General features: G+C 47.1%; 3 protein-coding genes across 10 annotated transcripts in view; 2 read left to right on the top strand and 1 right to left on the bottom strand.

Moving 5' to 3' along the window:
• gng12b (guanine nucleotide binding protein (G protein), gamma 12b) overlaps positions 1–4,167 on the top strand; it is a 28,932-nt gene extending 24,765 nt beyond the window's left edge. For 5 of the 6 annotated variants that reach the window (XM_027028926.3, XM_035524462.2, XM_035524460.2 and 2 more), the window contains exons 2-3: positions 1,222–1,338; positions 1,583–4,167. In XM_027028926.3, coding sequence (XP_026884727.1) covers positions 1,246–1,338; positions 1,583–1,708 — 219 coding nt within the window. In that variant the 5' untranslated portion in view covers positions 1,222–1,245 and the 3' untranslated portion in view covers positions 1,709–4,167. Of the gene's footprint in view, positions 1–175; positions 725–1,221; positions 1,339–1,582 lie in introns of all 6 variants that reach the window. The other variant, XM_081718445.1, reaches the window with a different exon arrangement.
• A 2,771-nt stretch (positions 4,168–6,938) lies between these two features.
• Positions 6,939–9,467, bottom strand: gadd45ab (growth arrest and DNA-damage-inducible, alpha, b). Its single transcript, XM_027028933.3, has 4 exons — positions 9,328–9,467; positions 8,774–8,875; positions 8,434–8,647; positions 6,939–7,725 (listed from the first exon to the last, which is right to left on the bottom strand). Exons 1-4 carry the CDS (start codon positions 9,375–9,377, stop codon positions 7,612–7,614), a joined length of 480 nt encoding a protein of 159 aa, XP_026884734.2. The 5' UTR covers positions 9,378–9,467; the 3' UTR covers positions 6,939–7,611.
• A 501-nt stretch (positions 9,468–9,968) lies between these two features.
• Positions 9,969–24,142, top strand: sec16b (SEC16 homolog B, endoplasmic reticulum export factor). 3 transcript variants are annotated; one of them, XM_035524815.2, is made up of 25 exons: positions 9,969–11,424; positions 11,629–11,726; positions 11,841–11,943; positions 12,065–12,158; positions 13,693–13,813; positions 13,928–14,073; positions 14,433–14,494; positions 14,755–14,893; positions 15,262–15,492; positions 15,664–15,761; positions 16,869–16,950; positions 17,050–17,167; positions 17,436–17,547; positions 18,029–18,134; positions 18,408–18,545; positions 18,755–18,868; positions 19,347–19,434; positions 19,923–20,198; positions 20,654–20,682; positions 20,891–20,995; positions 21,094–21,195; positions 21,666–21,759; positions 22,482–22,531; positions 22,780–22,832; positions 22,949–24,140. In XM_035524815.2, exons 1-24 carry the CDS (start codon positions 11,162–11,164, stop codon positions 22,786–22,788), a joined length of 2,778 nt encoding a protein of 925 aa, XP_035380708.2. In that variant the 5' UTR covers positions 9,969–11,161; the 3' UTR covers positions 22,789–22,832; positions 22,949–24,140. The 3 variants fall into 3 exon arrangements, with proteins under 3 accessions (XP_035380708.2, XP_081574570.1, XP_035380707.2); XM_081718444.1 differs by lacking the exon at positions 22,482–22,531 and having other exon boundaries at positions 9,969–11,007; positions 11,157–11,424; positions 22,780–24,142; XM_035524814.2 differs by lacking the exon at positions 22,482–22,531 and having other exon boundaries at positions 22,949–24,141.
• Positions 24,143–25,776: the final 1,634 nt, after the last annotated feature.

Genomic DNA, 25,776 nt, shown 5'->3' with positions numbered 1-25,776 from the left:
TGTGTGTGTGTGTGTGTGTGTGTGTGGACCGTGGATGCCCCTTTGCCCCCCCCCGGGAGTCTGTGTCCAGGGCAGACGTATCTAATCCACTTTATCTTTCTCCCCATGCTCCACCACCCCCATGTCAACCCCCACTCCCGGTTCCCTTCTCCTCTCACGGCGTTCCTGTGTGCAGAGATAAGATCCCATTACCAGAGAGATGGACAGAAGGAGCAAGCGGGAGAGACCGTGCAGGGAGAGAGAGAGAGGAAGAGAGGGAGACTGTGCAGGGACTTGCATGTGCTCTTCCTCCGAATCCTTGTAACGCAACACCCGCTTTTCAGGAAGAGGGACAGCGTGTGCCATAATGTGCACATCCGAACATCTGGAGCGGTTCAGTGGGGCAGTCAGCACATCACCCTCCCTGCGCTGGGGCCATGCCAGCCTGCAGACCCACAGCTGTGCAGGAAGTTGCAGTCTGTCTCTCAGTGTTGTGGTTGTGCAAGGCACTCTATCTGAAGGGTTTGCAATGCGAGGGCTTTTGTGCCATTGTCGGTGCGTGTGCATGGACGCGTGCCTGGTTTTGTGCGTGTGTCTCCTGTGAGTGAGTTGGCAGGTTTGCTCGTGACGGAGGTTTACAGGAAAACTCACACCCAGGCAGGTTGTTAACTGCACACAGCAGCTTGGCTACAGTTCAACCCACCGAGCTTGCTGTGGACTCGTCCAGATGCGTGCGAACACACACGTGCGCACTCTCTCTCTCTCACACTCACACACACACACACACACACACAGTTAAGGTAGTAAACAGGCCACTGACCCAATCAAACCCTTTGATTGATCCATGCTGTGACGCACATGTACCCCTACCCACTGCTTGGGGAAATAGTGCAGAGGACTCACTCAGTCTTTCTGTGTGTGTGTGTGTGTGTGTGTGTGTGTGTGTGTGAGAGAGAGAGAGAGAGAGAGAGAGAGAGCATGAGCAGGTAATGTACGAGTACAGAGCAGGCATTATGATGCAATGTTTCCTGTCTTCTGCACATTGCTTCATGTTTTAGCTCATGCTGTTTCCCAGAATGCTGGGGTAGTCTGAAGTGAGAGTGATGTTTCCTTTACTTGGGTAGCACACACCTCTCTCCTCTTAACCACAGTGTCCTTTTGACCCCACTGTTCTTTGCGTGTTCCAGGTTTTTTACGCCCTGATTTGGTTTGGGTTTTTTGTTTTGTTTTTTTGCATGGCAGGTCTGCGAAGTTCAACACCCAAGCATGTCGACGAAGATGCAGAGTTCGAACAACACAGTGCAGGCACAGAGGATAGTGCAGCAGCTCCAGACAGAGGCCAACATCGAGCGGATAAAGGTGAGCGCGCCCCGCACACGGCAAAAGGCAGACCAACCAGGAGAGACACCGAAGACGTGTCCATGCGAAGCCACTCGTGTCTGTCTGTAGGGTGTGTGTGTTAGGCTTTGTCATAATTACTTGTCAATTTATGCCAGTGTCAATTTTCATCTTCTCTCTTCCTATCTTTCTCCCCTTTGCCTCTTCTTTCTCTCCCTCCCTCCCTCCCTCCCACCCATCCTTTTTCTCTTTCTCATTCTCTCAGGTTTCTAAGGCCTCTGCAGACCTCATGCATTACTGTGGCGAGCAGGCCAGAAACGACCCCCTCCTGATGGGGATCCCAGCCTCAGAGAACCCCTTTAAGGAGAAGAAGCCCTGCACTATACTGTAGTGGCGTGCTCTGGACATGCTTTAATGCATCTTTTTTTTTTTTTTTTTTTTTTTTTAGAGAGAGAGAGAGAAATTTTTACTTTTAAGATTTCACACACTAGTCGCCTTAAAATATGCTAACGCCCATTTTCGTTTCAACTTCTTTAATTCTTCTGTCCTCAAGACTCAAACATGGCTCAACACTCCACACACATTCGCTTCTCGTTCTGTTTTATCTGGCCGAACCTGAGACCATAACCCCATAGAGCCCGTGTGGCTAGATCTTTCCCCAGGGTCTATGCTGTGATCGTGCTGTCTGATGTGGTCCCGCCCAGCCACTTCTGCACATAAAGACTGAGGGCTCCGCTGGGAACTTCCTGGGGGAGCCTTCATCTCACCACACTCTTTCCTGTTCTCACTGGTGGACAGCTGTTCAGCACCAGTGGTGCTTTGACCCCTTGTGATGGCACTATTAACCGGGTTCAATTAGTGGAAGGGAGCGGTGTGGAGGAGAAGGGCGACTCATTGGTGCAGGGAGCGTCTGAATAGTGCCATTCCTGTATGGAGGGGAAGGAGAAACGAGGATGCAGGGAGTGTCTGAATAGTGCCATTCCTGTGTGGAAACAGGTGTGGCTAAATGGCGTCACTCTGACGTAGATTGGCTCGTTCTGCCTGAGCATTGCCTCCTGAACTCCCTGTGTCTGAACAATAGAGGCCTTTAGCCAGGTCAGCGAAAGGTCGCCTCCCTCCGTCAGAGCGCTAACAGCCGTGCGTTTCTTCCCCTTTTACGAAGCTGTGTAAATCAGACCCGACCCCTCTCGCCAGTTCTTTCAGCGCCACCAGCTCCCGTATTACGGCCTCTCTTTGTGGGTTTCTTTTATTATTAGCTTCAGTGTTTGTGAAGACGGAGCCCAGTGCCATAGCAGTGAATTGCACTCAAACCCCAAGCTTTGCTCAGTGTTCAGTTACCGTCACGAACACCCCAGGCTAACGTGGATTATATTTCATATGCCTCGCCAAAAGCCTTTTTTTGGTAGAAAGTACGACCCAAATTCCAAACTGCCCCGTCTGCCGAAGCGTTGCCTTGGACTTTTGTCTTTGGCCGGTTTATTGTAGATACAGTAGCAATATATTTCATCGCGTCGTGGTGCATGGGCTAGATTTTAACCCTTTATTGACTATGCCTTATTTTATTGTAATGGACGCTTTTGGTTGCTTTTTCTAACGTTGGTGTCTTTTTCCGATTGATGAGAAAAGAAAAAAGTCTGAAAAGTGTTTGTGCCACCCAGATATTTTGTGATCTGACCAGCAATAGTAACACCCGCAGAATCAAACCTCCAGACTTCCCTTCCCCACCGAGCAAAACGCGTCTCCACACAGCAGCGTTTCCGCGCCGACGACTTGTTGCAGTGACTGTTATCGTGAATTCTGCCATTCCACGTTTACAACTGAGAATTTTACACTTTCTACACATCTGTCATGCCATGCACTTTTATGCGCGTGTGTATGTGCGCGTTTCGTTTGTTGTTGTTGCTGTTGTTGTTGCTGTTGTTGTTGTTGTTTTAAAGAGACCTTAATGTGTTTGTTCAGCACACGGCTGGTCCAAGCAGGCCAGAGACCAGCTGATCCACCGAAAGCCTTAATGAGCTATTCGGGCTCTGACTGGCTCCTAAGCACCTGGTCTTACGCACTCTACGGTTCGTCTACTGTGAACTAGCGGCACGCGCCGCTGGTGCTGTGGCCTTTGCGCGGGGACCCGCACGCGAAGCTTCAGACTGGTGCAGGGTCCAGCAAACCCGGCGATAGACAGCTGCTGGATTTCATCCCTGTGTTTGGCCACACTAGCACTGCATTCCACGAATATTACCGGAATTATGCTTCGAGTCAATTGTTTGTTCTTTGCCATGTACAGGGAAGTTAATCGACATTGTAATCGCACATGTACTAACGAGAGAAGCGATATTAGGCCGAAATAACACTATTCGTACAGCATGCCCGAAACCAATAAGTCTATTCATGATTTTCTTTTTTTAAAGTAATTGTTCCTGAAAAATCTCGTCACACGTTTATTACTGAACAGGTGAATAGTAGGCTATAGAAGAGGTTTAGTAAATTTGGATTTCAGACGCAACGTATTTAATGACACAAATGAGTCGTAGATATAGAGGAATTTTTAATCACTTTCAATCTTGTGGTTTACCCAGTGACGTTTTTAAATGACATTCCACGTTATTTCTACAGGATGTGTTCTTGTGCATTGTGGTTGTTCCTGAAGGTGATTTTGGTTTTGTACTGCCCTCGTGATTAATGTCAGCTCTTCAGTCTTTTCACCCCTGTAGCGTCTGAAGCATTTTGGTGCATTGTTCTTCTAGAGAATCTTTTATCTGTGGGAGAAAAACAAAACCCAGAAACTGATTCCCAGTTCTGGTGCTGTACAAACCCCTTTTCAAACTGAAGTTAAATATAATTTCATTCTCAACACTTTGCCTTGTCTTGATTTATTTTTCACTGCATGCAATTTTAGGAATGGGATTAGGTAGTTGAGGTTCTTTAGTCCATGTTGACATTATTCTTATTGGACATAATTTAACAATTGCCATTAATAGTTTGATACTTTATGCAACTATACAACTCTGCAAACATTTACATTTGATGTTTTGTTTTTATTAATCTATTTCCCCATACATTTGTAAAGTGCTTCATGCAGTGTTGCATGCTGAATTTACCATTGTTAAATAATCCCTGAGGTAGTGAACTGGGGTGTACATTGTGTGGTTGCAATGTACACTGTTGGCTATAAGTGCTCATATTATGCTGACAGTACTGTTTTCAGGATGCACACCCAGCAAAGCACTACGCATGTTATGTAAGAGACTAGCAAATTCCAGGCTCAGATGGGCACCAGAATGTAATGGGTTGGGTAGATATTTCCACTAGGATGGTTTACAATTACCTTTCAGATTATTTATACCCCTCAAGGTCAGATAAATGTCCTTAGGCAGTGATCAGTGGTCATGGTCTGCTCTGGGGTGCCATGGGGCATGTTGTTGGTAATGTTGGCCCACATGGATGTAATCAGCACTACCTCTCACCACTGAATGAGGGCAGACACTTTGTGGTCTTAGTTGCCAACAGTGATCAGGTTACCCAGGCGCTCAGCAGAAAAGCTCTGGGATGACCCCAGTTGCACCCCCTCCCGTAACCCAGAACATGAGAGACACTCGATACCTCGTCTATTTTTCAGTGGTTTGTCCGGCACAATGTGTCGTGGGTTTAAAAGTGTCGTAGAAAGGCCTTTGTCAGTCCACGGGCACACGTGGCTGTTCTGAAGGGTAGGGCACCTTTGTTTGCTTTTTTTTTTTGTTTTTGTACCGCAGTTTAGTGTTACTTGTATGCTGGGACAGATAAAATCACACTCCCAATAAACAGCACAGAGCTAAGAGTTGCATTTCTGTGTTTTATGAACCAGATTTTGATATCGAGTTACCTTTTGGACATTTCTGAACCCTAACCTGCCTTTCATAGTTATACGGTTTCACCTGTGCCACTGCCACTAGTTCTCCCCGAGAGCTCCCTGAGAACAGCCAGCTTTTGACGTTTCTACCGAAAGTCACGGGTTTCCCAGCTGCAGGCCCTCTGGAGAGAGGAGCAGGAAGAAAATGCAGCTCTGTCTCTCTCTCCAGACCCTGCCTGCATTCCTGGGTCCGGCGGGGGTGAGCCCACCGGCAACCGAGGCTTGGAACAGCGCGCGTTAACGGGGGGGGGGGATAACGTGCACAGTGTTCTACGTCCGAGCTGAAGTGGAACGGAAGCACCTCATCCCCCAGCTCCACACCGTTTCTGATTCTCCCTGCTCCCGCCGCTCTAGCGCAGGGTCTGAAAGTGCTCTTTTGTGCTGCAATAAAACCATAAATCTTTCATAGCTTTATAAGCTATAACTTGCACACTGTACTGCACCTCTTTGCTCAAGACAGGTACTCTTACTGACCCCAGCACCCCCCCCCCCCCCTTTAATTTAAAAAAAAAGTTTGCACAATTTTGTTTGTCTTCTCCTGAGGCATTGACCTTTACAAGACTTGTACTCTTATAAGGCCACACCCACTGATTTATGGTGGGGCTCATGGTTGGCTAGCTAATAGAATTCATCCATGCCAACCCGTTCCCTTAGAGCTCAAACAGGAAGCGGTCGGCCTGCATCCAGGGCTATTTTTAGCTGCACGCTCCAGCTCTGCAGGCCTTAACTCATGGCGTCAGCGCTTTGCTCATGGTTTCACCCCTCCTTCACACGCAGCCCGGCATCCCATCTCTCTGACTCCGCTATTATTTTTGGCTCTCAGAGGGCCCTTATCTCTCATGTTGTGTAAATATGCAAAGACTCCCATAATTCCAGTCATGAGTCAGGGTGCAGTTACCGTAGGAATCAGAACAGGATTCTCCTGTTGTCAGGGCGTATTAGTGTACCTGTGTTTGGTGCCAAGGGACAGCGATGTGTACGCCGGTTTCACTGGGCTTGGTCTTTGCTTTACTGTTGCCAAAACAGGGGAGGAGGATGAGCACTTGATGCTTGGATCACCACCCAGGTTACTGGGTTGATGCGTTTGTGGTACAAAATGTTTTGCTTGGCCTGCGTTTTCTATTTATCAAACAGTGGAATTGCAACATGGCAAAACTTGTTTGCATACACAAAGAAACTGGGAAATTGTATTCCCTAGACAAAGCTGAATTATTTCTTTAGTTATACAAACAGTGTGGTACTTCCTGCGACCAAATTTTAAAAACAAAGCAATAAATTATAGTCACTCAGTATTCTGAAAGAAAAAAACAAAACAAAGCAGGAGTGGCACAAGGTTAAATAAATAGCTGTGCACAAGTCCAAGTGCACCATTTGCATGTGTCATTGCGGTCAGGACATTCCGAGGATAAAGCTGAACCACAACTTTAAAACTGAAAGATGTAGTCTTGTCTTTGAATGCCATGTAGTGACTTGTCTTTTTGAGCTGCCAGGGTTAGTCTTTGCTAGTTCAAAGGGGAGGGGGCTTCAGCGATACTACTACTGCATCACACACACACAAAAAAAAGCTTTGATCTGCAGCCTGAAATCACTTTACCATCAACACGTTTTGTATCGTGTCAATGAATGTTTTGGTGCCGTGTCTGAGGTCGTGCAAAGGGTCACCAAGTACATTCTAACCAGTTTCTTGCACCTGCAGCCTCACCCAGCAATAACAATCACACTGTTTATACAGACAAAACACTTTCCCTTGGGTCTTTTATTCAATTCCTCAAACCTTAAGAAATTGTACAATCAACATAAATACAGGTCTTTAAATTAAAGAAATAAAGAGAACATTCAAAAAATGATCTTAAAAAAAGTAACACCTTTCCTAAACCAGTAAAGACTTTTCCATTTATTTTTTAAATAGTTAGAATAATTAAAAGACTTAACATAAGTTAAAACTCCTCTTCAAAATTCAACAGCATTTCCAAAACAGTTTTGCTGGGAACATCCTGTTTAGCAATCCATCTTATAGTCTAGTGACGTTGAGCTGTGCCTTGGCCAGCTTCTCCAGTTCTGACTGGTCCTTCCGTGCTGACGAGTGTTTACATGATTGTTTCAGTTACACAGTCTTTTTGTTTCCCGACTAAAGGCAGGATCCGTCATTCCCTGGCAGCAGTGCAAGTATACTGCTGAGTCATGCCTCTCTCTCTCTCTCCCCCCCCCACCCCCTCCGGCCCAAAAACCATCCACTCCCCTGTTGTTGGCTGGATTTGGTTTCCTTGTTCCTTACATGTCTGTCTCCCTTGCCTCCCTTGTTCTTGCGGTAGGGTGAGGGCTATCCGGGGGCATTTGGCCAAGGCATTACACGAATACAGTGCAGTAGCTTTGTGTGCGCGTGCGACGTGACGCCACACGCCAGCGCCATCTCATCGCTCCGGCAGGTTGATGACCGGCACCCACTGGTCCAGACACCTGCTATCTCTGCAGAAATGGTTCAGCTTGCTGAGGGCTGAGTCTTTGCATGCAGAAGACTGTGGCTTCTGAAGAGGGAAAGAAAAGAAATTTAGAGTTAATTTCAAAAATGGGGCATTGAAATACTTCTAACAAGCAAGCAAACTGCATGCTTTCCCTCCCCTTAGCCAAAAGGAGCAAAACGTTACCAAGCTTGGCCCACACACTCACGCTGACAGTGAGTGACTAAACGGCTAGATCCCTTTCTAATTTGCAAAAAGTGGTCATTTTAGTGGTCGCCTCCTCACTCCCTGCAGGAAGTGCCGTTTACACAAGTGCCCCACAGGAAGTGCTGTGATGTGCGCCAAGGGCGACCACAAAAAGCCCTGTAACTGGAGTCAGATCGCTCTGTAGGGCTGCCAGTTTACCGCAGTCCTAGCTGGACTGGAATTTCACATCAGACAGTCAAATGAAAATCGGGACACTTAACTACTTAAGCCCGGCTGTCTTCAAAGGCTGCGGCTTAACCTACAGCGCTTTTGTGCAAAAGGCTTGCAATGCGATTCATTTGCATGCAAAAATGCAATTCTGCCAAACCTTAACATGCATCAGAATCCACAGCCAAGGTAGGAAGGAGGGGTGAGGCTTAAGGTGTTAAACCAGGTTACCTCAACACAGGAGTGCTAATTGGCTCAGTGAAACTTAAATGTGTTGTCCATTGAAATGTTAACACGAGAACCCCTGTGGCTACTGCAGGGCCGATTACTCAGGAAGAAGAGAACACGCACAACTCGTACCGTGACTAAGACGCAGTGCAAGTCCACTGGCTCTCCTCCCGGTTTAACGTTCCCCACGAGCTCGGCCAGACGTCTCATATTGTTCACGCGCAAGATGTTGATGTCGTTCTCGCAGCAGAACGCCTGGATCAGCGTGAAGTGAATCTGAAGGGCGACGTCCTGAGCGTCCTCTTCATCTGTGGCCAGAAGACATAAAACCACGTTGTCTGGATCTCTGCAAAAGTCAGAGGGGGAAAAAAAAAAAAAAAAAAAGTTAAAGAAACCCAAAAAGTGTGGGACAACCAAGAAAGTTTTTATCGTAACCACGTGCATGAAAAGGGGATGCGTGAGGTCCGCTTACACGTTGAGCGCCTTTGCTGCCTCGTAGACCCCCACCGTGATGCAGCCCTGGGGTACAGCCGCAGTCAGAACCTCCTCCAGGGCCTTAGCCACGCACTCCATCCTGCAGGGCGTGAGGGCCAACACAGCCGTTACCCTCCGACCAAGTTATACAGCCGACATGCGACTCGCACGCTTCCGAACGGAATTATTTTTATTTTGTAAGAGCTTGCATGCAATTAAAGTAGCCCTGCAATAGGCAGCTGCGGAAAGGCAACGACAAATGGAACTGGAGATCCATCCTGTACCGTGGATACCGGGTTTCGCTCGTGACGCCGGTATTTGAAGTGTAACTACTAGTTAACGTTAACTGCAAACTCTTAAAGAACGTTAAGCTCCTAAGTCAGGTGAAGGATCAAAACGTGTTAAACGACCTTTAAAAATCAGATCACATCCGCTACTAGCCAATCAAACGATGTTTCAAGAACATAACTCGCATCAAGCATTTTGCTGAAGTTACAGGCAACCGTATTAGATACGCGCTACTCGGCACCAAACGTTAAAACAGCAACTTGCCTTTCCGTGGCGTTATCCCCGCAAAGCTCCTCCAATGTCATGTTGCACATCGGGCGAATATCCGTGACGCACGTTTATTGGCTATGCTGCCTGCAAAGTGAGCTTAACGTGAGCCTAGACGCCGCAGAACCGCGCGCATGACACACACACACACACAGCAGAACGTGCAGTGCGCGTGTGAACGGCCTCGAGCCCCCGACGCGTCTCTTATCCAGGCTATTTGCATACGGATTCCTATTGGCCGCTGACGAAAGCGAGGCTGATCTCGCCAGCGTCCACTGCGAGAGTTTCAGGCGACGCGCCGAGTGGGAGAGAACGTGCTTACCGCTCCGCGCGTGCAATGTGCGCGGCGTTGTGCGCGCGTCGTGCGCGAAGCCTTAGCGACACCACGCGGCTCGTTCGCCAAATTGGCCGCACATATTGCTGAAATGAACACACTATCTAGGTCTTGTCGTGTCTGGATGGTTTTTACAAGCAAACTTTATTTATTATTTGGACTATACGATTGCATTTGAGAGTGTTGGGTTTTCAAATTTAAAACATCGCCAAATGCACGGCAAATACTTTGTGCACAGTCTGCAGGTTCAAACGGCAAAGCCCTTTGCTTAAAGTATTAATTTCATGATGCCACATGCTATAATAACGTAGTTCACTAAATAGTGAATATGAGACACTAAACCTGGTCCAACCAGTGGGTTTCTGAAAAGAACATGCATAGACTAGATACAAGACTTCACTAGTACATATCCATGTATTTACTGGATACGCAGTATGTTTATATGCAGCTTATATAGATCTATCATTGACCTTAATTCTTCAGGTTTGAATTTTAAAAACATTTTCACAGCTGACATGAATGTCTAAAAGTGTCAGAATACTTTTCAGATTTCCCTTCCCAAAATGGGGGTTTATAGCGTCCATGGCGATGCGTCTGCTTAAGTGTTCCCACTGAGGTGTACGTGTGAGCGAGATGGTTCCGCGCGACGTGGCAGATTCGAATATTCCAAATATGGGAAAGAGCGCGAGCACAAAGCACATCACACGCGCCTGTCAAATTGTTTTAGTGAAGTAACCTGTAAGTTGTTTAATTTTCCTGTTCAAAGAATTCAGTTAAGTTCTCACCACCGACGCACAGAAGCAGTTCCACACTCAGCTCAGTAAAAACAGAATTGTGTCGCTCTGGACTTCTAATCCATTAGAAACGTGGGAGAAGGCAGTGTGTGTACAGGCTCAGCCGTGCACTTTGGCTTTCTGGGTTCATGGGTCAGTGAGTGTTGTGCTTTGTAGCGTAATGATGTGGCAGTGTGCACTTTGAAACGGGGAGAGGCACTTGGTGAGCTAAAACTGCAGCGTTTCGCTTTTGCATCCTAATTGTGTTAAATATCCTCTGATCTAGTTATGTGTGTTAAGGTAATGTATATTACAGTTTGCTATCCCACTGAGGTTTTTCTGTGGACGTTCTTGGGCAGTGTTTAGGGCACAGTAGACTGTTCTCAGCTGTAGACTATACAGTTTAATCATCTTTATTTGATATTTGTTTCACTGTTATTTCCACATGCCACTTGTTTCGTGCAGTTTTTGTCTCTTAAATCTGTCTTTTGAGAAGCAGCGCACGTGTCGGAAGGCCTTTTGAACCCCTTCCTGCGTCTCCCTCATTTTATACAGAGGAAGAGCAACAAGGTATCTAGCGTGCAAACCTGATACAAAACATGGGTAGTTTCTAGTCCGTGTTGTCAGAGACAGCTGATAAGGATTCAGATTATTCCAGTCTCAGTTTACAAACAGGCTAAACTTGAGGGAACTCGCTTAAGTTGTTTTTATTACTAAAGTAATAATGAAGTCCCGAGGTCAGAGTTGGTATGGTCCTCGCTCGCGGAACCACACCTCAGGCCAGCCCCCACAACCCAGAGACGACCCCTACAGACTTCATTACCCACCGCCAGACCCCAGAGAAATGGCGCGCCAGTGGCACTATCCAGACCCCTGGTATAGCCAGTACCCAGTCAGTCCTCCTCCCAGTTCTGAGTTGATCCCGCCGTCCAGTAGCCTCCAGTCCACCCAGAGCTATGGACCGAACTGGACTCGCCCACACTCCAGGTAACTCTCTGAATCCTGTTTGTTAAAAGTCATGCTTACAGTATATCATGTCATCCTGTGAGTTTTGCAAAGTGTAATTCTTGTTGTTCTCTATTGTATGACGTATTGTGATGACGAGGACGTTGATTTCGTGAGTCTACCCTCATCCTCGTTTCAGCCTCTGGCCTCAAAGCAATGTGAATCTAACTGGCGTCCTGTTCTTAGGCAGGCACGTGACTATTCTCCCCAGAGTTACTGGGACTACAGGGACGACTACGGCTATTATGATCATGGCTATTACCAAGGGCATTATGGGTGTTCAGGTACATGCATAACGGGGTCAGGCGGCTTCTGACTTACTCGGTTAAATGCAGGGGTTGCTGTTGAATTCCCTTTGATGCCCTGCATGTTCTCTCGTGGTGATGCCACGCTCTCAGATGCCAGTGGATGGCCCAGACATGGCGTATGGCAGGCGGAAGGGTATCAGAGCAGGGAACTGAAACAAGGTTGGCAGGGAACCACCCCCACCGATCAGTATGGGTTAGTCCAGCTCACTTGCTCATGCTGCCTCTCTCTGTCTCTCTCCTCAGCTACACCTGTGCGCATAAATCTTAATTTCATAGCGGTGAGATTTTTGCTGTTGTCTTTATCATGGGTACAGCCTCAGAAGGGGCAGTGTGCAGCCTGACGTCAGCATGCCCGGGATGGAGCACAGACCAAGAGTGGAGAACGAGGATGGGGGCAGAGCCCTAGAGGTCAGCCGCCACCTACTTCAGGCCATGTGACCTCACACACAGTGTCAAGGATGAGAGAGGTTTCCACAGCTTTCCAGCAGTAACGCTACTGGTGCATTAATCTACAGGCCCCATCCTCTGGGTCTAATATACCAAAGCATAAGCAGCCACGGGGCCTGCAATGAAATATAGATGGAGTTATTAAATGCTTTTTGGTACTGTAGTAATGATGAATAGTTAATAAAAGGCTTTTAGAATGTAAACCTGTGTCGTTATCATTGCCAGACTGCATGTCTGCGTGCATGTCTACATGTTAGCTTAGTCCTGGAAACCCTGCATTTGCTCGTGTGCAGCTCTGCTTGCGTGCGGTTCTATCTGTAACTGCTTGGCTGTAGCTCTGGTCGTGTGTAACAGTTTGTGTGTAACTCTGGTCGTGCGTGCCTCTGGTTGTGTGTAACAGTTTGTGTGTACCTCTGGTCGTGCGTGCCTCTGGTTGTGTGTAACAGTTTGTGTGTAACAGTTCGTGCGTAACTCTGGTCGTGTGTAACAGTTCGTGCATAACTCTGGTCGTGTGAACAGTTTGTGCGAAACTGGTCGTGTGTAACACTTCGTGCGTAACTCTGGTCGTGCATGGCTCTGGTCGTGTGTAACCGTTCGTGCTTAACTCTGGTCGTGTGTAACAGTTCGTGCGTAACTCTGGTCGTGCATGGCTCAGGTCGTGTGTAACCATTCGTGCGTAACTCTGGTCGTGCGTAACTGGTCGGGCGTAACAGTTCGTGCGTGGCTCTGGTCGTGTAACAGTTCATGCGTAACTGGTCAGATGTAACAGTTCGTGCGTAACTGGTTGTGTGTGGCTCTGGTCGTGTGTAACAGTTCGTGCGTAACTCTGGTCGTGTGTAACAGGTCGTGCGTAACTCTGGTCGTGTGTAACAGTTCGTGCGTAACTCTGGTTGTGTGTAACACTTCGTGCGTAACTCTGGTCGTGCATGGCTCTGGTCGTGTGTAACAGTTCGTGCATAACTCTGGTCGTGCGTAACTCTGGTCGTGCGTAACTCTGGTCGTGCGTAACTCTGGTCGTGCGTAACTCTGGTCGTGCGTAACTCTGGTCGTGTGTAACAGTTCGTGCGTGGCTCTGGTCGGGTGTAACAGTTCGTGCGTGGCTCTGGTCGGGTGTAACAGTTCGTGCGTGGCTCTGGTCGGGTGTAACAGTTTGTGCGTAACTCTGGTCGGGTGTAACAGTTCGTGCGTAACTCTGGTCCTGCGTGGCTCTGGTCGTGTGTAACAGTTCGTGCGTGGCTCTGGTCGGGTGTAACAGTTCGTGCGTGGCTCTGGTCGGGTGTAACAGTTCGTGCGTAACTCTGGTCGGATGTAACAGTTCGTGCGTAACTCTGGTCCTGCGTGGCTCTGGTCGTGTGTAACAGTTCGTGCGTAACTCTGGTCCTGCGTAACTCTGGTCGTGTGTAACAGTTCGTGCGTACCTCTAGTCGTGTGTAACAATTCATGTGTAACTCTGGTCGGGTCTGAGCTCAAACTGCTGGTGCTGATTCCCTTGCAGGTGTGGGACTCGGGTGCACTGACCCGATCCAAGACCTCTGGTCTGTCCTCCAGCAGCTATGAGCTGAGCCAGTACATTAACGGATCAGAACAGACTGACACGGTGCCATCATCCCACTCCGGTAGGTCCGGAACCACCAGGGAGCAAATGTGACACCGAAACCAAGTCAGCTAGATCAGGATAAAGCCAGCAAGCTGATTGGTGTTTGTGTACTCTTCCCGCCTCTTGGAATCAGAGGCGGAGCCTAAGGCGCCGGCACCACTGAAGTTCTGCCTCCCCCACGTGGCTGTGAGCTTTGGGCCGGCAGGGCAGCTGGTAAGAGTGAGGCTGGCGCGGGCTTCTCAGGGTGAACCCGCCCAGGTGGAGCTCCACAACCTGGAGGTGAGATGGAGCACTCAATCGCCCACACTTAGTCCTGGATCTCAGAGCAGCGCTGCTCCGCTGTGCACGTCTAACCAGTTAATTAACTGGGCATTGCATCCCAAAATGGATATAAAAGTATGTTTTACGAAGGATAAGTGTAATTTTGTTTATAAATAAAATTGGTAACAGCTGAAATTGGGATGTGCTGGTTTGTGTTTATATATTATTTCCATCTAAATGTATGTGTGTATTTTATATTTTATATATATATAAAAAAAATCAAATGTGTGTATATTATTATTTTATTTTTTTAAACATGTATAGTTTTTTTATAAAGGACATGGGAGTTAATTGATGGTGACCACTGATGTATGTAGGTTATTCTGAGTGGCACGTGTGAGCAGAATGATATGAGAGATTTTCCTGGGCCTTTGTCAAGGTAAGGCAAGCCACCACAATCAAGTTCTGGAATTTAGCCACAAATTTTAGTGAATAAGGACTCTGATTAACTGCAGTTAACCCGTTGCTTTCTTCACTTCACTGATGTATGCTAATGCTGCAGCACAGCAACAGAACAGTTCACATTTTAGTTTTCTTATTCATTCACTTAAAATATAAAAGAAGCTTAAATAAGTTTAAATGAAGAGAGCGGAGTTAAAACCAGTTAAGAGCTAAATGTCTTCGTTTTCTGTTGTGCAGGGAGGATCTGCATAAGGTAGACGTCATTAACTTTGCTCTGCAGATGGCTGATGCGTGTCTGAAGGACCAGACTGCCACCGACGCTTCCTCTGCTGCCCTCCTGTGGCAGCTGCTGGTACTACATTGCCGACAGAACGGGGTAAGGCCCCCGACACGGAATTGCTTAGTCAGGGGTTAAAACCAAAATGGCTAGGTTCTTCTTTGCTTGGGGACCCTTTTCCACCTGCTGTTATTACGTTAAATCCAGCTGTTCCTTGAACCTTGTCGGTGTCTGTTGCTCCTTACAGTTTAGGTTTATGACACTACACAGCACAGACATTACTCTGTTAACTGTGTGATTTTTAGTTGCTGTTTTCATGTTGTGTTTTTACCATGGTGATAGTCATATGTGTTTCATTTTGCTGCAAACCCATTTTCCTATTGGGACACATTAAAGACTGATGACTGGTGTGTGTGTGTGTGTGTGTGTGTGTGTGTGTGTGTGTGTGTGTGTGTGTGTGTGTGCAGAGAATCGTTGGTTCGGACATCGCTGAGCTCCTGATGCAGGGCAGTCAGTCTTTTATTGATGAGAAGGACAAAAACAAGCAGAGTCTCATTGATCTGAGCGAAACTCCGACCCCTGAGACAGACAGTCTCAATGCTGCCGACCTGCTGACCGGAAGCCGCCGAACCACAGAGGAGGTCTCGGCGCAAGACCTCCAGAAGTACACCAAGTTCCTGCTGGAAGGCAGGAAGAAGGTCACTCATATCTCGTTGCCTCCCTCTCTGTTCTGTTTTTCTCTGCGTCAGGCAAAGACTGAAGACTGAAGTACAGTTCAGTGTGCAGAAACTCAGTGTGTGTGTTTGTGCTCTATCCTCCTGAGTCATGAACCCCAACCCCCCCCCCCCCCCACCTCTCCTCCCATCCAGGAGGCGCTGGAGTTGGCCATGCAGGGTGGATTGTGGGGTCATGCTCTCTTTCTGGCCAGCAAGATGGACAGCAGGACGTACCCCGGCGTGCTGAGCAGGTGGGTGTGGCCTGAGAGAGATATGCTCCGCTCGCCACACTGAGCATTCTGCTTCCTTCCTTCCACGTGAAGACGAGTCCAGCATATCTTTGCTTCCCCGCTGCCTGCTGCATGTTTTTGGTAATGAGAGAATTTGGTTTGCAGAAACACATTCCTCAGGCCGTTAACGCCGCGGTAAAGATGCGGCTCGGGTGTCCGGCTTGTGAGCTTGCTAGCCGAGCCGCTGATAGGCCAGCGCTATATCAGTCTCCACTGCAGCTGGGTTAGGTTTTGTGCACACGTCTCTGGAACCTGATTCTGGGCTCTCCTGCGTCTGTAGTTTCCAGTAACCTCTGAGTGAAGGTGCTAATTTCCCACCTTTTATTTTGGGGGACATTTGACTTTCAAAGTTGACTTTCAAAGTTGCTTGGGGAGTGATCTGGTTGTGTTGGGGTTATGCATGTCATTTGCATTTGGTTACATCTGTGAAACCGCTGTGGGCAGAGGGTGTTTCATGTTCATATCACTGGCTTTTCTGCTGTGCCCTGACGGTACGTCCACCATATGTAGAGTACACAAGTACACAGCTCCCTGTCATTCTACTGTATGTCTCATTTATTGCAGCTGGCTCCTATTCCATGTCTGTGGTACACCTGGACGTGGGACATCAGCGTCCCTGTGAGCTGTTTGACAGAGCAGAACCTGATTCCACTGCTCTGTGTGTCAGTGTGACCGATGACTCGGGCAACCTGAGTCCTGGGGATGTGTTTTTGTTTTTGGGTGGGCATGGTGTGTGTGTGTGTGTTTTAGGATATTGTGCCATGTTACATTTTTTTAATGCATAGTAGGTGTTCCACACCTGTGGTTGGTTTCCTGTGTCGGTCTCTCTCTGAGCTTTGTGTCGGTCTCTCTCTGAGTCGTATGTCCTATAGGCCAAAGTGTATGTAAGTAGATCAGCTGTATTGTGCATAATCTGATACTGAGTTTGAACTAAAGTGTGATCACTTCCTGTCCAAAAGTGTTTTGCACCGTGCTGGACAGAGCGTTTGTATCCTGGAACTGTGAGTGGTGTGTATATATGAGCAACGTAGTAAAGGTAAAATTCATGTGTGTTTGTGAGAGTTGCAGATTTACAGGAAGTCTGGCTCCCAGCGATCCACTCCAAACCCTTTTCCAGCTGCTTTCTGGGAGGATCCCAGTTGTTGCCACGGTAACACACTGCTGTTTGGTTCTATTTTGGTTTCCAGTAAGAATACTGCAGATACCAACAGTCTCTCTCCCCTCCCCTCCCCTCCCCTCTTCTCTGTAGTCGTATAGTAGGGAGAAGTGGGGCGACTGGAGACCTCACCTCGCTGTCGTGTTGTCCAATGGGACGGGAGATTCTGACGTTAGCTGCAGGTTTTTGGTGACCATGGGTGACACACTAGGTATGACTCCCAGCCAAAAGTGTCTACATGTGTGTCCACCGCCTACCCAGTTTGTAGATTCCACAGTTGTCAAAGTTGCTGAAGTCCAAGACATTGGACTTGATCATTATCTCATGAGTGTTGGATCGTGGAACACGCGGAGCTGTTTAGTGGTGTGGCGCTGGAGATTGGGAGGCTTTTATTAGAAAATGGAATGTGTTCTATCTGTGTGTGTGTGTGTGTGTGTGTGTGTGTGTGTGTGTGTGTGTGTGTGTGTGTGCGCTCTCAGCCTCCAGAGGCTTCCTCCATGCCGCCCATATCTGCTACGTCCTGGCTGGCTCGTCGTTCGGCTGGTACAGCACCCAGGCCCACCGCCTCGTCCTGCTGGGCAGCGCACAGACGTAAGCGCAGCTGTATTCGTATGGCCTACACTTTCAGTTTCTGCTTTCTCCCACTCTAGGATGGGTCCCTCGCGCGGCGTCTCGGGGTCCGCCATGCTCCCTGAGGCTCTGGGCGAAATTTCTGAAGTTTTATTGAGTTGCTTTGTGACGGGAGGTGTTTTTGAAGTGACCAGTAGAAATGAAAGGAAGTTCAGTTGGCCTGAATATTTACAGAGGCACAAGAACAGTGTAGGATATCCTGTACAACATGCCGTGGTTTCCCATCTTCCAGTCGGTCTCACTTGCTATCACGAGATAATTAGCTAGTGTGGGTGCAACAAAAGTCCAGAGAGGAATTTTACTTCCTGAATCCAAACTACCCTTGATATAGACATGTTATAACATCTGCTGGAATCTAAAGGTGAATCTTTTCTCATTCTGGTAAGTGTGTGTGTGTGTGTGTGTGTTCATGCACACGTACTCTTGTTCTCTGTCTGTGCAGTGCATCTTTCACTGAGTTCTGCCATAACTCTGCCATCCGCTGCACCGAGGTGTTGGAGTACTGTCGGAGGCTCGAAGATGCCTCCTACAGCATCCCTTCATTTCAGGTAAAACTAAGCCTGCTCCGCCCCATTATATATATAAATTAGTAATTATGTATATGTATTCAGTAGATATGAATATGTATTAGTAGGTGTAATTCAGATGTCCACAGTGCTGACCAATCACTGCCGATTTCTTCTGCACTACAGAACATTTGGCTCTGGTTTCTGTAATGTGTAGCTGCTGCTGTCTGAAGGTTTCTCTGCCAGGCTGTGATCTGAACATGGTGGGACTCCCATACCTGTTCCTCTGTGGCTGTGCTGTGTGTGTTCCTGCAGGTGTATAAGTTCCTGTATGCCTGTCGACTGCTGGACTGTGGCCTCTTCACACAGGCCTTCCATTACTGTGAGGGTGTGGCCAAGGCACTGCTCAGGATCCCAGAGCCCCACATGACACTACTGAAGGAGGTCACCAAGGTAAAACACACGCACGCATGCACGCACGTGTGTGCATGCATGCATAATTGCAAGCACAAATAGACAAAGTTTGTAATCCTTGACCACACAGGTTTTTTGTTCTGTGCCATTCTCCCAAAACAAGGTGTGCGTGTGCGCGGGCATGTGTGTGCGCGTGTGTGCGTGTGCGCATGTGTGCATGTTCACATGTGCTGTGTTGGCTCCCACAGCTGGCAGACAGACTTAAACACTCTGAAACCCAGTTCAGAGAGGCGGGTTCTGCCGGCACTGACCCGGACCCAGACTGGCTGGTTCTACTGCAGCGACGCCTGCAGGCCCTACAGGTGAACTCTCACTCACTCGCTCGTCTGTAGTTTAGTGGCTGATTCACAGGCTTCATCTCTTAAGGTCTTTTGGACCTCACGGTCGCTTCATAACAGTCTCAGACATTTACTGTGGGTTAAGTGTGATGTATTCACACTGACATGTTTACTGTGGGTTAAGTGTGATGTGTGTACTGTGGGTTAAGTGTGATGTATTCACACTGACATGTTTACTGTGGGTAAAGTGTGAAGTGTGTACTGTGGGTTAAGTGTGATGTATTCACGGTGACATGTTTACTGTGGGTAAAGTGTGAAGTGTGTACTGTGGGTTAAGTGTGATGTATTCATGGTGACATGTTTGGAATGAGTGTGATGTATTCACACATTATGTCACTCTGTGGGGAAGGTGTGCCAGACTCTCCTGCCGTTGGCTTTTAGTGATCTGTGTGTGTGTTCTGATGAGTGGTGTCATGTGCCACTGAAATATGTATGTCTGTAGATGGGAGACTGCAGTAGTACGTACCCATCAGCGGGAGACTGTGCTTGGAACAGTGAGAAGAACTGGGAACATGCAGATAAGCTCCAAGGTTACTGCCTCAGCCAACACATTGTGCAACTTTCATTTATGACATTTAGCTGATACTTTTATCCAAAAAGAGTACAATAATGACTGAATACAGTCTGAGCAATTTACGGTCTTGCTAAGGGATCCAACAATGGATCCAATGGTGGTGGGACTTGAACTGGCAACCTCCTGATCACTAGTTGTCTATCTTTTAAGATAGAATTAGACAGTAGAAATGTTTATGTGCATGTGCTGTCCACAGACGTACTGATGGCTACCTGTGGACATTTAGAAATTTAGTGAGGAACAGGTGCAGACGATTCTGAATTCTGGGACAGTAAGAGACTTTAGTCTGGCCGCAACACACGCACTTCAGCATTTCAGACCAGGTCCACACTGTTTGTTGATTCCACTATGAAAAGATGACAAGACCAACACTGAGGAAAGTATTAACATTTTCCTTCCTTTCTGTCTTTAAAAAAAAAAAATCTTCTTATATTTCATATCTAGATCTTAACCCAGACATTCTGCTCACCGATCAGACCCACACATCTCCACAGACCAGTCAGAATGGTGCCGATGTGGGCCAGGATGAGAAGACTGAGTCTGTAGCGCAGACTTGCCCCCCAGAGCAGCGGTCTTTGCCCTTCTGCCCCCCAGAGGAGCAGTGCTACACCTCAGCGGTCCAACGGACAGCTCCTGACGGGCAGCTTCCCCAGACCTATGCCCCAGTTCCCATTTACCCCCTGCAGACTGTTTTGGCAACACCTCCAGGGCAGCCGCAGGGTGAGTCTGGGGTTCCCCCAGTGGCTGCAGGCCAGGATAGGGCTGAGCATCCGCATGACTCATACGGTCACTGATTCCAGGGAGCTGCAGTGATATGGGTCAGCGTGCCAGTGAAACAGAGTTGCTTGAAGCCCAGAGAACAGTGACTGAACATTTCACCCTAAACACATCAACAAACTCGGATTTTGAGTCCGCGTGGCGTAACCCGGGGTGGTTATTCTCTAGAATGTTCTTTCCTGTTCACATTGGTTCATTTGGCTTGTGTGTTGTTATTATGGAACATTCTAGAGCCACCTGCCCACTTGTTGAACATGTGCGCTGGGTTTAACCCGACACGTTTGGACTGTGTTGTGTTTGTTTACATTTAAATAGTGAACCTCATGAATGTAAATCATTAAACATTTATCAAGCTGTGTAATTGCTAAACTTATCCAATGTGCTTTGTTTGCTCATAGACGTTGGCTTCTCAACTGGTGCAAATATGGTAAGAAAAAGACAACTTTTTAATTAATTAGATATTACAATTTAAGTTGCTTATATTCATAATAGTTTATATAATAAATCCAAACTTCCAATTCAAAGTTGTTTACTTAGTTGTTCATTAAACTATTATAAGAGTTTGAATAACGGGCAGTATGTTTTTAGCTTGTTTTATACAGTAGCATCTGAGTTTGACTCTGTCTCTTTTCAAGATGGATACTTCAGAAGATGGATCTGCTCTGGGTAGCGTTGGTCTGGATACAACCAACCCACCTGAGGTTGAAGCAAAAGTGACGAACCTCCCAAAATCGGAGAAGGTCAGTGTTGTAGCCTCGTCAGGTATTTCCAAGTTCTGTTAGGTTGCCATTTGCAGTGTCGTGGGTCTGTCATTCCTTTACCACTCCTTTTCGCACAGGCGCCAAAGTCTGGATGGTTCAGTGGATGGTTCGGGTCTAAGCCTAAAGAACCCACCCAGGATCACAGCAAGCAAGACGAGCCTGCCGACAGCGGGCAACAGGTGTGTATCACCTCTGACAAGTGTGTTGGGATCAGTGAACACAGCCAGCTACTGCACAACTGGTCTAGCAGTTAGTTTCTGAGAGAGTGTCTTGACTGATGGACACACAAATATATCAGAGATGATTTTATAGATGAAGTTTCCAAAGTTGATTGAAAATTGAGTTCTAAGAGACTATCTTGATGCTTGTGGAATCTAAGGCTGAATTGTAGTTCGTCTAATGTTTGCAATTTACTTTTTAACCTATAAGTAATATCCTGTTATAATAATGTAGTAAAACTTAGATGTTATTACTTTTTTTTATGATGTTACCATGTTACTATGTAACATGGAAGTGCTGTATTGGCAAAGCACCATATAACCTCAAGTAAGCTGAGAATCTGGTCAGTCAGTGAAAACAAACTACTTTACCTTTTTGCCATGTGCTCAAGGCCGTTTTCCTAATTTAAATTGTCTTTTTTTTCCTGAAGTCACCAGTGTCCGCTGGTTTTCCCTGTCCTCACACCAGCATGCTTCCGTCACAGCCCAAAGCAGCTGGCATCAATCCTTTCTCGAGGAGAGCCGGTATGTGTACAGTTCTACAGTGTCTTTTGTGAGGGCATGTGTCTGACATCAGCTGAGGGGCAGGGAGGGGTCTTTGTGATGTCATGTGTCTATCATCGTGTGACCTCAACCTCCTGCATCACTGCCTGGTATGGGAACCGCACCACTCTGGACCAGAAAGCACTGCAGAAGGCGGTGAGGACAGCCCAACACATCCCCTCACTCCTCGAGCTGTACACCAAACGCTGTCTGAGGAGGTTTGAGGGTCATAAGAGACCCCACACAACACAGCCACACACTGTGTTCCCAGTGCTGGTTCAGAAGCACACAAACCAGAACCAGGACCAGCTGGCTCAGGACCATTTGCTTCTCACAAACCAGTTGGCTTCTGAGCAGTCAGTCGTACTCCAGCATGGCCTGTAATCTCCTTTTGTACTTCTGCACATCTATATTTTTACCTTTTTAGGACATGTAATTATATTTGCAGTTATATCTTGTGTAAATAAATACGACAAGAACGTAAGGAGTAAGAACCGAAGCTTTTCACTCACCAACTCCTGTGTACGTGCGAAAATTGGTTTGGTTTCATTTGACCAATAATCCCAACTCTCAGTATTGGTGTTTATTCGAGGTCTCTCACACTTTTACATGATGAAGCCTGCTAATACAAACACCCCTCATATTGTCATAAACTTGGGTGTTTTTTCTCCTGGTGTAACTGGAGTCTAATTTTTTTTTCTCAGGGCAAAGTCCCGGTGTGACGATGGGTCAGAACTTCGGCTCCATGTCGAATGTAATTTTTCTGGGCGTATGAAGCATATAGAGGTTGTCAAAGCTCAGGTTTAAAAAGTAAAAGTCCTGCTGTGAATTTGTATCATTGGTTTCACCAGAAAATGGCTTTTAGCTCATTAGCAAATTGAGTTTCACAGAATCCTGCAGAGAACTTTTACTTTATAAATCATAACTGTCCACCTCTGCACACATCTCTGTACAAGCCACGTTTTTCCCCCAACACGCATTTCACATTTGATTTTATTCTAGGAGGCCTAATAGAGCTCCGGGAGCTGGTGCTTCTCTGCGGGAAGGATTTACAGGTACTGTCCATCTCTGTCTGGTCCAAGCCGTCTCGGGGTCCAGTACTGACAGAAGCCCAGGTCACCACACAGGAGTCGGGTCATCGCTCACGATCCGTTGTTGTATCTTGCTGCAGACGCTGTGGAACACTGAGGGTTAGAGTTGCTGAGGTCTTGGGCTTCCTGTTCTAAAGCACTGGAGCAACTCGGACATTTTTGCTGTATGTGGACATCTGCACTGGAACCGAGGAAGTGTGGTTGGAATGGGGCGGGGAGATGGGATGTGAGGATGGGAGGGGCCTAATGCATTTCCTCCAGTTAGCTGGACTATCAACAATAGCAAAGACGAGTAGAACTTCAGTCTGGAGATTGATTTGATACATTTTTTTTTTTTTTTTTTTTTTTGAATCTTTAAAATAATGTTTGTTTTTTTTCCCATGTATTAATTAATGCTGTTAACATTTCACAGATATTTGCAGTGCACTGCGCCGGTTGATGTGTTTGAAGCAGGGGCTCTTGGCATTCACAGTTTGCGTTGGAGTATTTTAATGGGAGTAAATTAATGGCAGTTAGTTGACTGAGAGTCGTGTGCATTACTGCAGTGTTATTATCTAAACTATCTCCTGACACAGCAGGCAGAGACTTGGCTTCAGGAGAAATGTGTCCACAGGGATAACTGGAATACCTCAGGGTGCTTTCCAGTAAGGACAGCGGAATTTAACAGGCAGATGGATGCCATATCTTTTTACCATGAGTGTGCACTGTTCGGTTGCGCTGGGGGCCAGGCTGTAGGGAAGAATGTGGCACACTTGAACATTACAACATGGAGGGAGAGATGGATAGATTGATTCTTTGTTTGGATGATGGGAGATTACGATTTGTTTGAACACAAACCAAATATGTACCATTTCATGAGTTTATTAAAATGTTTATGTATCATATGGCTGCTGAAACACTTGAAATGAACAGATTGATGAGGGATGGTGTGCTTTGTAATTCAAAAGATATGTAGATTACACGATACGTCTGAGGACTGTTCAAGATGAAGAGAATTTTCCGCTCCAGTGTATAAAAAGGTGCTGTCCTGCACATTATGGAAATAAACTTGTGTAACTACAGAACAACTGCAGTATGTTTTCTGCCTACCCTCTCTGCTTCATCTACAGCACAGCCATACATTCCTCTGTACTAACAAAGAACTAGAAAGTTGAAAAGTTGGATGACTTTCAAACACACTTCTAATGGAAACTACACTATAAACAATCACACATTAATTTTCTGCCTGTTCCAGCTAACAGACAGAAAGAAAGATTCCTCATACTTCCACACAGAAAACTCATGCACATATAATGCAGAGGGGAACACAAATATAAACACAACGAGCTAACAAAGTTGTTTGTAATTGCCCCACGCTGACTTGGTATGTATATGGCATAATGCATCACATGATACAGAAGAAAAGAAAACCTATTATTGCGCATCTTAAAACTATAATAAAGTTTTCAATTTTAAGTATATTTTATTATTAACATTTTGTAGTTATATGGTTGAGGTCATTTTAAAAAGGTTTCCTTTATGAGAAGAAATGTAAAATAACACCTTTTTACAATATAGGCTTTAACATAACAGAAAAAAAGCAAAACTACTGAAATAGCATGCTAAATAGCATGCTAAATCATAATAGTGCGCATACAGTGATCACGATTGGGGATAGATACACACACACACACACACACACACACACACACACACACACACACACACACACACACACACACACACACATATGGGATATATTTGTTATAGAAGACTTGGATCCAGGATGTCATGGATGTTACAAATGTCTTCACAGTTAAGAAACATAAATAATGTGAGAAATCTCAATCTCGTGGTTCTATCTTTCTGCGTAATCTACACACTATCCTGGATCTTATCGTCACCCTATAAAAAAAAAAAAAAAGGATTTATGACAGGCAAGGCAACCCAATGCCCCTTTTGATATTCATTCAGAGAGGAAAGGTGAAAGACTCCTGCAGGCAAAACCTATGACTGACACGGAGAGGGTGCTTTAATGTGTGAGACGGAGGAAGGGAAATTATGTCAGGGATGAGAGAAGCGCCCGTGGTTCCGCACTGAACCGGAGACAAACCCGCCCAGGTGGGCTCTTGTGTTAGTGAGTAAACAGACCACAGAAAGCTCAGCCTGGCCTTGGGAGTCTCCTGACAGGTTTATAGACTCCAGTAAATATGTCAGTGAGCCTATATCAACAGAACAGAGAAACCTGTTTTACTTCGCTTAGTCAAGTATACCGATATACTGAAAAAAAAAGTCGTCATTCTGGTGGTGATTGATCGAGAGGATTGTCGTGGCTTAAATTAGCCATAGGCTAATGGCAGGCCAGCCTTGTGAGCTCAGACAGCAGTTTCATGGCTTAGCATGTGTTCAGCCAGCTGGGTATCACAGGGAAAGGATTTATAGCACTGGGAGCACGCGAAAAGCACGCCATTACACTGCCGCTGCAGCAGGTGGCACTGCAGCGCCGCGCGGTGGCCGAAGGACGCGCCGCAGGCCCGGCAGACGCAGGGTGACGCGTCAGTGGTGGCGGCGTGCGTCCTCTGGTGGCGCACCAGGCGGTAGTGCACGGCAAAGGCCACCCCGCACTCGGCGCACCTGTGGGGGCGGAGCCCCGTGTGGACGCTCATGTGCTCGGCCAGGTTGGAGGACTTGGTGAAGGCTTTGGTGCACACGGGGCAGACGAAGGGGCGCAGGCCGCTGTGCACCTTGCGGTGTTCTGCGAGGCGGCCAGCGCTGCCAAAGGCTTTGCCGCAGTCGGAACAGAGGAAGGGTCGGGCGCCCAGGTGCGTGCGCTCATGCCGCATGAGGGACAGCGGCCTGTTGAACGTCTTGCCGCAGGTCGTGCACGGGAAGGGCTTGTCGTTGCCGTGCAGGTTGCGCTCGTGCTTGC

Source organism: Electrophorus electricus, chromosome 7, assembly GCF_041902795.1.
Source record: "Electrophorus electricus isolate QZ-2024a chromosome 7, ASM4190279v1, whole genome shotgun sequence".
Taxonomy (NCBI): Eukaryota; Metazoa; Chordata; class Actinopteri; order Gymnotiformes; family Gymnotidae; genus Electrophorus; species Electrophorus electricus.
The sequence above is the reverse complement of the archived record's forward strand: the minus strand, read 5'-3'. Positions and strand labels throughout refer to the sequence as shown.

Coding starts and splice junctions, on each gene's coding strand:
- sec16b (XM_081718444.1), top strand. CDS start 11,162: ATGAAGTCCCGAGGTCAGAGTTGGTATGGTCCTCGCTCGCGGAACCAC. Junction 17,548..18,028: donor CTGCTGGGCAGCGCACAGAC/GTAAGCGCAGCT, acceptor CTGTCTGTGCAG/TGCATCTTTCACTGAGTTCT. Junction 21,196..21,665: donor CTGCCGACAGCGGGCAACAG/GTGTGTATCACC, acceptor TTTTTCCTGAAG/TCACCAGTGTCCGCTGGTTT.
- gadd45ab (XM_027028933.3), bottom strand. CDS start 9,377: ATGTGCAACATGACATTGGAGGAGCTTTGCGGGGATAACGCCACGGAA. Junction 8,648..8,773: donor GCAGCAAAGGCGCTCAACGT/GTAAGCGGACCT, acceptor TGACTTTTGCAG/AGATCCAGACAACGTGGTTT. Junction 7,726..8,433: donor TGCACTGCGTCTTAGTCACG/GTACGAGTTGTG, acceptor TTCCCTCTTCAG/AAGCCACAGTCTTCTGCATG.